Here is a 12,329-nt window from a genome sequence, read left to right as displayed (position 1 = left end):
TAGAATTCACCAGAGGTTTCCAATAGGTTACGGCAGGGGGAGACAGTTTTTTCCAGTGTAGAGTGATTGTTTTACGAGCATAAAACAACAGGACTATTAATAAGGTGCATTTGGGCTACAGCGGGAGCCAGCAATTCTCTCAGCCCCAATAAACAGAAGTTCAGGTCAAGGGGAATGCTAATATGTACTACTTTTTCAATTGTATGTAACACTACCTGCCAAAAGGACATAATAACAGGACAGGTCCAAAAGATATGAAAAAACTCCCCGTCTTCATGAGAACAACGCCAGCATACTGGAGAAAAATAGGGGTTGACCATCACGCTTTTTTTTCATGAACCTTGAACTCTGTGCTCCTCCCATGAACATCCTGATTTAGGACATGTCTCAGCACTTCCTGTTTGCTAGATTATTGTGCTCTCTCCAACCAATTTCTTGCTCTTGTCTCTCCTGTTGCCGTCTGTATCTTCACTGCCATTCATTACCGACCTTTGGCTTGTTCCTCGACTACGCTTCTGTTTAATCCCAATATGCAACCATTTGTTACCGACTTTTGGGTTGCTTACTGACTATGCTTCTGCTGGATCCCTTACTGCTTATGTGCTACTAGACCCCAGCTTGCTCACCTCTTGTTGGGAGGCGATCTTGGGGACCGTGACCTGGTACTAGCACACAGCAAGACCCATCTCCACCATCAGAAGTTCTGGTGAATACCAGTTAGTACTTAGATACGGTATCTCAAGTGAACCTGCGTGATCTGCGAGGGTGACCTGCTGGTATACCTGTCCCGCTTGTTGGTGGGTGCTGCTCCACTTGTTGGTGGGTGCTGCTATACTCATTGGCCTCAGAGTCTGACTCTAGACCATGACACCCCATTTATCAGCCTTGTCCCTTTTTCTTACCATGCTTGCTACCCTGACCTTTGACCTGTGCCGTTATTGATTTAGTATTTGGCTCTTGTGCTTTCCCTGGTCAGCTGCCATCTGCACAGAATTGTCCGAGGGCTGCAACCTAGGAGTCCTGCAGCAAAGCCCATCAGTCCTTGCAAGATGCACTGGTGAATAGCAGGTGGCCTCTTAGACGCTACACTTCAACCCTTCTTAGGGATCACACCTCCACCCAAGTGCAGACCGCACTGTGGGTCCACAATCCTAGTCACACTGTACATGACTGAGACTTTATACAGCCTGATATCTCTATGTGTATTCCAGGGCTTCAGAAAAAAGGAAGTGTTGATATAATGTGACCAGGAAGGCTGGGCTGTCTTATCAGTTAAGCATTCTCACTGCCAAGTACAAATCAACTACATGGAGTAGGCAGGGTAAAGCTAAATCAACTACATGGAGTAGGCAGGGTAAAGCTAAATCAACTACATGGAGTAGGCAGGGTAAAGCTAAATCAACTACATGGAGTAGGCAGGGTAAAGCTAAATCAACTACATGGAGTAGGCAGGGTAAAGCTAAATCAACTACATGGAGTAGGTAGGGTAAAGCTAAATCAACTACATGGAGTAGACAGGGTAAAGCTAAATCAACTACATGGAGTAGGCAGCTTTATGGGCAATGTGGATGATACTGACAGAATGTCATTTTGTTCATGCCAAGCCTGCTTGAAAGAAAAAATCAAGTTACACTTACGGTAACGTCTTTTCCAGGAGTCTTTCAGGCCAGCACTCTGAGAGACCTCGGCTCCTCCCCATCTGAGGAAACACCTCCACCTACAATAAAAAAGCTCCACTCCCCTCTGACCTCAGTTCTCCAAGCATCCTCCGGTCACCTGGGGAGACACAATGCGAGACAACATAATCATAATAAGCCATCTTCACATAACCAATATCAACAGTGGGTGGGAAACCGGTGCTGGCCTGAAAGACTCCTGGAAAAGACGTTACCGTAAGTGTAACTTGATTTTTTCCCCTACCGTCTTTCAGGCCAGCACTCTGAGAGGATAAGCGAGTACTCACCCCTCGGGCGGGCTAACTGCTTGCAAGACCTTACGACCAAAGTCCTGCTCCTGCACCGAGACCAGGTCCAGTCTGTAATGCTTGGCAAATGTGTCATAGCTGGACCATGTTGCCGCTCTGCAAATCTGCCCTGGGGAAACCCCTGCTAGCTCTGCCTGGGTAGCCGCCACCGCTCGGGTGGAATGTGCCTTGATACCCTCCGGGACCTCCAGGTCCTCCGCCTGATATGCTCCTGCAGTCGCCAGCCGCAGCCAGCTGGCCAGCGTCCTTCTAGACGCCTTCTTGCCTCTTCTAGCCCCCTTAAAAAAAACAAAAAGGGATTCGGTGCTTCTGAACTCCCTAGATTTCTCTAGATACTGGAGAACGCACCTTCTTACATCCAAACAATGATACCTCTCCTGATCTACCCCCACCGGGTCAGGAAAAAACGAGGGAAGGACAATGTCCTGTTCCCTCTGGAAACTCCGAGCTACCTTCGGAATGAAGGACGGTTCCGGTCTGAAAACGATTCTGTCCGAAAAAATACGGAGATAAGGTGTTCTGATCGAGAGAGCCTCCATCTCGCACACCCTCCTCGCCGTGGTAATCGCCACCAGAAAAGCCGTTTTAATGGTGAGCTCACTTATCGGGCAGGACTCCAGGGGCTCGAACGGAGCCCTAGTCATCCCCCCGAGCACCTTGGCCAAATCCCACACCGGAAACGGTCTGGACCTCGGAGGCCTCTGCCTCACCAGAGCTTTGAAAAACCTACTCACCAACGCCTTCCTGGCCAGGGGCGTCTCTAGGAACACACTGAGGGCCGAGACCTGGCCCTTGAGCGTGCTGACAGACAATCCCTTGTCCGCTCCCGCCTGCAGGAATTCCAACACGGAAACCAAACTATGGGTTGCCACTGCCGTCCGGTCACACCAGGCTGTAAAGCAACCCCAGGCCCTACCATAAATGGCCTGGGTCTCCTCCTTCCTACTGGCCAGTAATGTCGCCACTACCTTAGGCGAGAACCCCTTCTCTAAGAGGAGCTGCTGCTCAGAAACCAGGCCGTTAACCGTAATCTTCCCACGCTGGGGCAAAGAACCGGCCCCTGTGTTAACAAATCCTCTCTTGGTGGCAGCTCCCAGGGTGGACGAGAGGCCAAACTTTTTAGGGTCGCAAACCACGCCCGCCGCGGCCAGAAGGGAGCTATCAGGATTAACGAGGTCCCCTCTGTCCTGAATTTCCTCAGGACCAGGGGGAGCAAAGGAACCGGGGGGAAGGCGTAACTAAGCCGGTAGTCCCACCTCTGACCTAATGCGTCCACCGCTCTGGACCCATCCCAGCGGGATAGAGAGAAGAAATTTGGGACCTTGTTGTTCCTCCCGGAGGCAAAAAGGTCCACATCCGGGGATCCCCACCTCCGCACAATCTCCTGAAAGACATTGGGGTTCAAGGCCCATTCCGACTCCCTGAGCCGAGTCCTGCTCAGGAAGTCTGCCTTCTGGTTCAGCTCCCCTTTTAAGTGTATCGCAGACAGGGACGCCAAGTTCACCTCTGCCCAGGACAACAGTGTCGCCGCTAAGGCTCCGAGGGCCTTGCTCCTTGTCCCTCCCTGCCTGTTTATATAAGCCACTGCCGTGGCATTGTCCGTTAGGACACGCACGTGCTGGCCCGTGACCCACGCCTGGAAGGAGTGCAGAGCCTCCCACACTGCCCTCAATTCCTTCCAATTCGAGGATTTGGCCTTGTGCCCTAAGGACCATTCCCCCTGAGTCACCAAATTTCCCAGGTGGGCTCCCCAGCCCCTGGCGCTGGCATCCGTAGTGACCTCCGTGGATATCGGAAAGCACCACAACAGCCCCTGAGTTATGCTGGACGATCTCCTCCACCACCATAGAGACCTCTTCACACTGGGGGGAACCAGGACCCTGCGTTCTAGGGAGTGACTCCTCCTGTCCCAAACCCTCAGGATCCACAACTGGAGGGGACGCATATGCAGACCTGCCCACTGAACTGCCGGAATGGACGCTGTCAGTAATCCAAGTACCGACATGGCCTGCCTTATGGATATCGACCTGCTCCCCTGTAGTAATCTGACCCCGGCTTTCAACTTGGTGATTTTTTCCAAAGTCAGGCTGGTCTTCTGGTCTACCGAATCTAGAGCGTAGCCCAAGTAAATCACTTTCTGAGAAGGTACCAGGCAGGACTTCTCCAGATTCAAAATCCACCCCAAGCTTTCTAGATGGCCCCTCACTGTAACCAGGTCTTGCCGTAAGTGAGCCTCTGAATCTGCGAAGAGCAGCAAATCGTCCAGATAGGCCACCACTGAAATCCTCCTCAAGCGAATAGAAATCAGTGCCTCCGACAGAACCTTGGTGAATACTCTTGGCGAGGAGGAAAGGCCGAATGGAAGAGCCCTGAACTGCCAATGTCGAATTCCTTCCTCCCCCCCCACTGCCAACCTGAGGAACCTCTGAGAGGCTTCCGCCACGGGCACGTGTAGGTAGGCGTCCTTCAAGTCTATGGATGCCATGAATGCACCCGGTGGTATTAGGGACCTGATTGTAAAAATGGAGTCCATGCGGAACCTCCGGTAACGCACTGACCTGTTTAGGAGTTTCAGGTTCAAAATCAGTCTGAACGCCCCAGACAGCTTTTGAACCACAAACACATGGGAATAAACTCCCTTCCCTCGTTCCTCTACCGGAACCCTGGAGATGACCCCCTGGGACTCTAGAATCTCTAAAGCGCCCACCAGAGCCGCGTCCTTCGTCGGATCCCTTGGACGGGTCGTCACCAGAAAAGTCTCGGGTGGCGGCCTTAGAAACTCCAACCGGTAACCCCTTCGGATGACATCCAAAATGAAGGGGCTGGTGACCACGGCTTCCCACTGTGGGAGGAATGCCGCCAATCTTCCCCCCACAGGAGGAACCAAGTCACCTTGGCTTTTGGGGCTGCTCAGGAGGGCGAAAAATCGCTCCCCCTCTTCCCCTACCTCTCTGTCCAGCAGACCTACCCTGACCAGGCGGTCGCAGGCTCAGCCTTTTTGCCGGGCGGGCCTTCCGTGTCCCCCCCTCCTGCATTTTCCTCTTGAGGGGGAAGGACTTCTTCCTATCAGCTGTCCGGTCCAATAACTCCTCCAACCCCGGGCCGAACAGACAGTCTCCTGTGAGGGGGATGCCGCACAACCTAATTTTCGAAGTGATGTCCCCCTGCCACGTTTTTAGCCACAGCGCCCTTCTGGCTGAATTGGTCAGGGCAGCAGACCTGGCCCCCAACCTCACCGACTCTGCGGAAGCATCCGCAATATACCCAACTCCTTGCAAAAGGGTCTCAAAAGAGGCCAAGATTTTTTCCTTGGGAGAGTCTGCCACAATATGGGCCTGTAATTGCGTAAGCCAATACTCTAAGTTTCTGGCTACCACTGTCGTAGCCATGGCCGGCTTCAGGTTGTACAGGGTCGAGTCCCAGGCCTTCCTAAGGAGAGACTCCGCCCTTCTGTCCAATAAGTCTGGTAAGACCCCCATGTCCTCAAACGCCAGGTCAGTTCTCCTGGTCGTTTGGGAAAAGGCTGCGTCTAGTCTAGGGCTCTTGTTCCAGACCGCCTCCGGGTCATCCGAAAACGGAAATCTCCTTCTCAACGCCTTAGAGAAGAACGGCTTCCTTTCCGGGTCCTGCCACTCCTTCTTAATGGTGTCCACCAAAATGTCATGCACAGGAAATATTCTGTGCTGGTGCTCCTCCAACCCCTGATACATTTGGTCGTGGAGAGATAAGGCCTTAACCTCCTCCTTAATGTCCAGGGTTTCGTATATAGCCCCCAGGAGCTCATCTACCTCCTCTAGAGTCAATTTGTACCGGGAGGGGCCCCTCTCTTCCTCCGAGGGACCCTCCCCTGCCGATTCCTCCTCAGACTGGGAGTCCCCCACTGGTTCCTCCCCGGTCATAAGGGGTTCCCGACGACTCACCGAAGCTACCTGGGGGGGGGGAGTGTAGGTAATGGGAGGGCAAACCTCTCCATGAGGGATTTGAAGGAGTCGAAGGTGGTAGCCAACTCCTTCACTGACCTGGCTAGGTCCCCCTGTTCCGGCTTCTCCTCCCTCACCAACCCCTGTATACATGGGCCACAAAGAACCTTTCGCCAAGATTCTTTCAAAACTTCCTTACAGGAAGGGCATCTCCGCTTGGGCTCTTGGTGCCTAAGTTTAGCTCGGGCCTTGCCCTGAAAGACACAAAAGAAAAGGGGGAGGAGGGAAGCCTAATCAGTCCAACACTAAACGCCCCCCCCCCCTGCTCCATCCTGGCAGAGCAAAAAAAGGGGCCTGCAAATCCGCAGACCCCTTGCCCCACCTTCCCACTGCTAGGGGCCAACAGGTAGGGGAGGCCTCCACTGAGGCACCTTACCTGTGACTGGCTGGTGCTGGCATCTCCTGGTCCCGGTGCCTCCGACATCCCGTACCGGAGGGTGGTCTCCTGGCGCTGGTCTGTCCCCCAGACCGATGTGCACCGCACCGCCTTTTTAAATTTCGCGCCGCCGTGGTGTGAGGGCCGCGACCGGAAGCGGAAGTCGCAGCCCTGGGCGAAGCCCCGCCCCTTCCGCCGGAAACCGTCGTCTCCCGACGTCCGGCCCGGCAAAGTCCTCAGACCGCCAGCATGGGAAGGAGCGGAACTCCCCCCGATCCTCCCCAGATCTCACCACGGCCACCCCGACGCCCCCCCCTCGCCGGAGAGGGTCGGGGGGCGAAGAGCAGGCAAGTGCTTTGTCCCGTCCCCCGGGATGCACTCTCACTGCCCGCAGCCTGCCCAGGGAGGATATGCAGCCGGACACTCCGGCCTTCACTCCCGGCTGCGTCGGGCCTCTCAGCCGGCTATCCGGCCCTCGGCTCCCCTATCGTCTGCCCTGCGCCTCCTCGTGTCTCCCCACCGGAGGAAACACCTGAACTGAGGTCAGAGGGGAGTGGAGCTTTTTTATTGTAGGTGGAGGTGTTTCCTCAGATGGGGAGGACCCGAGGTCTCTCAGAGTGTTGGCCTGAAAGACGGTAGGGGAAAAGTCCTCTTCTAATCTGGTTTTCTCTTACACTTTCCAAAATCATTTTATTGCAAGATAACTGTATGTTTGCAAAGATCCTTCTACTGTACCTTTTGTTATGTGGAGTTATACTGTCTGTGATGTGATAACTTTTAAAGTGGTTGTAAACCTTAGACATGAAATAAGAAGAAAGCATATCCCTATATAGAATGTACTTGTCTCAATCTAGAGCACTAAATGTCATTTCTAGCTTCTGCTTCATCCCTCTGCTATCTACATGAATCACTTCTGACAAGTTTTCCTGACACCTAGATAAAAAATGTAATGGGGAGGGAGCTCCAGCACACAGCCTGTGATTGACAGGCTCAGCTCCGTTCCTTTACTGTGTGGAGGAGGTGTGTCTCTTCCCTCCAATCAGCTTTCAGAGCTCTCCTCACTGAGCTCTGCAGTATGTGATTTCAGCTCTCCACCCCGTTTTCTGAAGGCTCAGCCAAGCTTTTTAAATTCTGCACTTTCAAGGGATGTAGAGAAAAGAAGGCTGCAGATAAACAGGTACAAGTCATGTTGAAAGATTTGTTCATCTTTGTGTATCACCTGAGGCCCGTCACTTTCCTGGGTGTATGTAATTGAACTGTTATGTCATACATTTTTCTGTTCTCACATCGCAGTCCTCTATTCGGGGTTGTACTAGTTTTGTAGACAAAACAAAAAAAAAAAAGAACCAGTCTTATAGTTGCACAGCACTCAGTGATGCCTGTGCTTGTCTGTTCTTTCTGTAGGTGCTGATCTTGTTTATTTGTATTGTTGGAGCTGCAGTCGGTGTGCTATAATATATGTGCCTGTCTCTGAGAGATGGCGTGTGTCTGCATATGAATGAAGGTGGCTACACGCTTTCCTCTGGGACACAGACTGCCAGAGAACACAATCTGGTTATACAGATCACACGTTTCTTCTCAGAAGAGGGAGTCACGTAACCCCCCTTGAAGCAAACCTCGGAGGTGATTTGAGGAGTAGCAGCTGCCAGGCAGGGCATGCACGCTTCTGCAGGTCGTCTCATAGCAGTAATTACTTCCAGTGAGAGCACCCTGCATGTGGATGGTTGGATAATAGAAGAGATGATTGTGCCCCCCGGCTTGTGGCAGGAGAGATGTTCTAGAAATTCAGAACATAAATATACAAGGGCATGGGAGGACACAAAATGATCCGTGTTATGCATTGTAGGTGCACAGTATGGTCTACCTTATTCATCCCACACTGGGGAATAGTGGGCTTCATCTCACAAAGAGCTCCAGGACCTGCAAGACAATTCTTCAATACACACTTGGAATAGCCTAAAGATTTCAATTCTGTTCAGCCAAATCTGTCATTTACACATCAACCAGGAAGGCCAATGTACTTGAGTATCTAAACCAGAAGTCCCCAAACTTTCTAAGTAAAGGGCTGGTTTACTGTGGTTCAGGCTTTAGGAAATGCCCCGGCATCATCTCCATCATTGGTTTTAATGGGAGGAAAAGCTTCCCAGTTGTTGATATCAATGAGAAGAATACTGCCCCATTGATGGTGTTAGTAGGGCAACTGGTGCTCCAAAATTGGTGTGAGTAAAATTGGTGAGTAATATCCCAAGGGCCAGATAAAGGCGGGCAAAGGGCCACATCCAGCCTCCAGGCCACAGTTTGGAGACCACTGATCTAAACCAATCCCCAGTATAATATCAGAAAATCAAACCCTGAGGGCCCATTAACACCTTTGCAGTGAGTTTAACGCATGCCTGTTAATAAAAGTTATATCACACGTGCATTGTATAGCGTGCATTGTATTTAAGCAGCCCATTTATTACGACCACTACAACCAGAATTCTGTTCAGCCAGATCTGTCATTTACACATCAACCAGGAAGGCCAATGTACTTGAGTATCTAAACCTGGGGTCTCCAAACTTTCTAAGCAAAGGGCCAGTTTACTGTGGTTCAGGCTTTAGGGGTGCCGGACTGTGGCCAGTGGGAGTAGAAAATGCCCCGGCATCAGCGCCATCATTGGTTTTAATGGGAGGAAAAGCTCCCCATTGTTGATATCAATGAGAAGAAAACTTCCCCATTGATGGTGTTAGTAGGTGCTCCAAAATTGGTGTAAGTGAATAAAATTGGTGAGTAATGTCCCAAGGGCCAGATAAAGGTGGGCAAACAGCCACATTGGCCCCCCGGGCCTCAGTTTGGAGACCACTGATCTAAACCAATCCCCTGTATAATATCAGAAAATCAAACCCTTAGGACCCATTAAAACCTTTGCAGTGAGTTTAATGCATGCCAGTTAATAAAAGTTATATCACACATGCATTGTATTTAACCACTTCAAGTCCGGACACTTTCACCCCCTTCCTGTCCAGGCCAATTTTCAGCATTCATTGCTATCACACTAGAATGACAATTGCGCGGTCATGCAACACTGTACCCATATGAATTTTTTTGCATTTTTTTGAGACAGATAAAACTTTATTTTGGTGGTATTTATTCACCACTGGGATGTTTATTTTTTTTGCTATACAAATGAAAATGTCCAAAAATTTTTTTAAAAAGTGTTTTTCATATAAAATTTTGCAAATAGATAATCTTACTTCATAAATCTTGGCCAAAATGTATTCAGTTATCTTCTTAGTAAAAAAAAATAATAACCCAAATTAGTTTATAACCAAAAATGATAATTTTTCAAAATTTTTGTTTACATTATTATTTTATTTTTTAATATTAGTGGTGAAGCAGCCCATTTATTATGACCACTACAACCAGAAGTCAAAATGAATGGCACCGCAGAACACCAACACACGCAATTTGTTACCGTGCATTGGAGAGGATTTACTAAAACTGGTGCACTCAGAATCTGGTGCAGGTGGGCATGATAGCCAATCAGCTTCTAGCTTCCGCTTGTTCAATTAAGCTTTGGCAATAAAACCTGGAAGCTGATTGGTTTCAGTGCAGAGCTGCATCAGATTTTGCACTCTCCAGTTTTAGTAAATAACCCCCTTTGTGTGAACTGAACGTTACCATGTATGGCAGCACGATGGTGTCTACGTATCTTTACTAGAAGGTGGGAATTTTATCTCATGTCTGTGACCATTTCTAGTTGTTCTGGGTCATAATCTCATGGAACGTTTAGGGGCATATTTATTAAGCAGTAAACGTGACATTTATCAAGCATTCACTTTATTTGTATCTTCCTGGTGCACATGTTTTAAAGGACAGTGATTGATTGCTTCAGTCAATCCTGAATACGGCTGCCAGACTCATTCACCTTTCCAACCGCTCCTTTTCCGCCACCCCCCTCTGCCAATCCCTCCACTGGCTTCCGATTGCGCAACGGATCAAATTCAAAATCCTAACACTGACGTACAAAGCTGTCCACCATACTGCCCCGAACTACATCACTGACCTAATATCCAAGTACCGCCCAACACGCACACACCGCTCCTCACAAGACCTCCTTCTCTCTAGTTCCCTGGTCTCCTCCTTCCATGCCCACCTCCAGGACTTCTCCAGGGTGTCACCCATCCTCTGGAACTCCCTGCCCCAACCCATCAGATTATCACCTACTCTCCTCTCCTTTAGGAGCACCCTGAAAACCCACCTCTTCAGGGAAGCCTACCCCACCCCCTGCTAACCTGCTGACCTCCTCCACTCTTCCTACCACTCCAACCCCCACAGCTATCTCCTCCTGTACCACTATCCCCTCCCTCCTAGATTGTAAGCTCCAAAGAGCAGGGCCCTCGAACCCCTCGTGTATCGCATTGTATTGGTATTGTTCTGTCACATGTTCTGTCCCCCTTTGTAATGTACAGCGCTGAGCGAACCATTGGCGCTTTATAAATACTGTATAATAATAATAATTGTACTCACTGTGGCTGGTAAACCCTACTTGCAGCGCCGCTCTAAGAGTCTTAAATTACAGATTCAGTGATCCACAAAGAAAATGGGGGTGCAGGCATCCAAGAATTCTTCATCCAGAGAGCAAAGTAGCCATAATATATAGGGATGCCGCACACCAGTAGCTCAGTGTGTGATCATGGATGGAAAAGGTCTTAGCTCCTCTTTGAGCACCCTCCTCTCTGACACGTTTCACCACAGCCCTTGGGGCTTAACCGTAGAAATCTCTACAATTAATCCCCAAGGTTGGGGTGAAACGTGTCAGATGGTGTGGTCAAAGAGGAGCTGAGATCTTTTCCATCCATCATCACACGCTGAGCTGCTGATGTGCAGCATCTGTCTACAGTGATTGATTGACCTGCGGAAATTGTTTGGTGAATGTCACATTTACTGCTTTATAAATATGCCTCATATTGGTGATTCTGAGTTCAATTCTTTTCCCTGTCATGGGTCTGCGCTTGGAAATCTCTTTATACTTTCTGGATGAGTGTGTTGCAAGCTTGCCTGGTCGAGGAATACGTCTTTGTCAGCAGGAGGCACCTGCCAGCCAATCTTTCTCAAGGGAAACCACAACAAGGGAAACCATTGATTGTGAAGGTCTGAAAACCTTATTCTGTCACTTTTACCTCCTCCCCAACCCCTTCCTTCTCCACAATAAGTCATTTTTGTAGTCTTTGGTTTATCCATTCACTAAATGTACACTATATGGCCAAATGTTTGTGGTCACTTGAACATCACACTCACCCTATTTGTTCTTATGTGGACACCTTCATATTATTGAGTTCAGGTGTTTTCAGTAAAGTGTACTTTTATTGCTACAGCATACAAAAACATTTTAGACAATTGTGAGTTTTCTACATTAGGGTAACAGTTTGGGTACGGCCCTTTTCTATTCCAGGATGACTTTTCCCTGTGCACAGAGCCAGCTTCACAAAGACATGGTTTAATGAGATTTTTGTGGAGGACCTCCTACTGAACACCTAAATTGGAATGCCATTTTTGAACTCTGCAGCAGATGGCCTCAACTAACTCTGGCATATGTTGGAGATGTATGCAAGCCATGGGCAATATAACCCAAATTTGGGAACATGCCCAAAGCTTTTTTTCTTTTGGGATAAAACTCTGAAACTGTATGAAAAGCTGATAGGAGATGCCTATCCAAATACACCTCAAATTACAGTTTGGGTAAGGCCCTTTTCTATTCCACTATGACTTTGCCCTCTGCACAGAGCCAGCTTCACAAAGACATGGTTTAATGAGATTTTTGTGGAGGATCTCAAGTGGACTGCATAGAGCCCTGACCTCAACTCAGAGCCTTGACCTCAACCCAGAGCCCTGGCCTCAACCCTACTGAACACCTAAATTGGAATGCCATTTTTGAACTCTGCAGCAGATGGACTCAACTAACTCTGGCATGTGTTGCAGATGTATGCAAGACGTGGGCAATATAAC

At 49.4% G+C, this 12,329-nt stretch overlaps 3 protein-coding genes across 4 annotated transcripts in view; 1 reads left to right on the top strand and 2 right to left on the bottom strand.

Moving 5' to 3' along the window:
- RAB26 (RAB26, member RAS oncogene family) overlaps positions 1-12,329 on the top strand; it is a 346,450-nt gene that overhangs the window by 308,961 nt on the left and 25,160 nt on the right. The gene's annotated exons all lie outside the window — the stretch shown is intronic.
- On the bottom strand, positions 2,907-4,027 carry LOC149454996 (uncharacterized). Its single transcript, XM_089686775.1, has one exon. The coding sequence runs from the start codon at positions 3,987-3,989 to the stop codon at positions 2,973-2,975; it is 1,017 nt and encodes a 338-aa protein (XP_089542901.1). The 5' UTR covers positions 3,990-4,027; the 3' UTR covers positions 2,907-2,972.
- LOC149454995 (lamina-associated polypeptide 2, isoforms alpha/zeta-like) lies at positions 4,633-5,799 on the bottom strand. The gene has a single exon (XM_089686774.1). It carries the CDS (start codon positions 5,692-5,694, stop codon positions 4,873-4,875), a length of 822 nt encoding a protein of 273 aa, XP_089542900.1. The 5' UTR covers positions 5,695-5,799; the 3' UTR covers positions 4,633-4,872.

The sequence above is a fragment of the Staurois parvus genome, unplaced genomic scaffold (assembly GCF_062004578.1).
Source record: "Staurois parvus isolate SC_StPar_1 unplaced genomic scaffold, SC_StPar_1.0 ptg000412l, whole genome shotgun sequence".
Classification (NCBI taxonomy): Eukaryota; Metazoa; Chordata; class Amphibia; order Anura; family Ranidae; genus Staurois; species Staurois parvus.
This window is presented reverse-complemented; position numbering and strand designations above follow the sequence as displayed.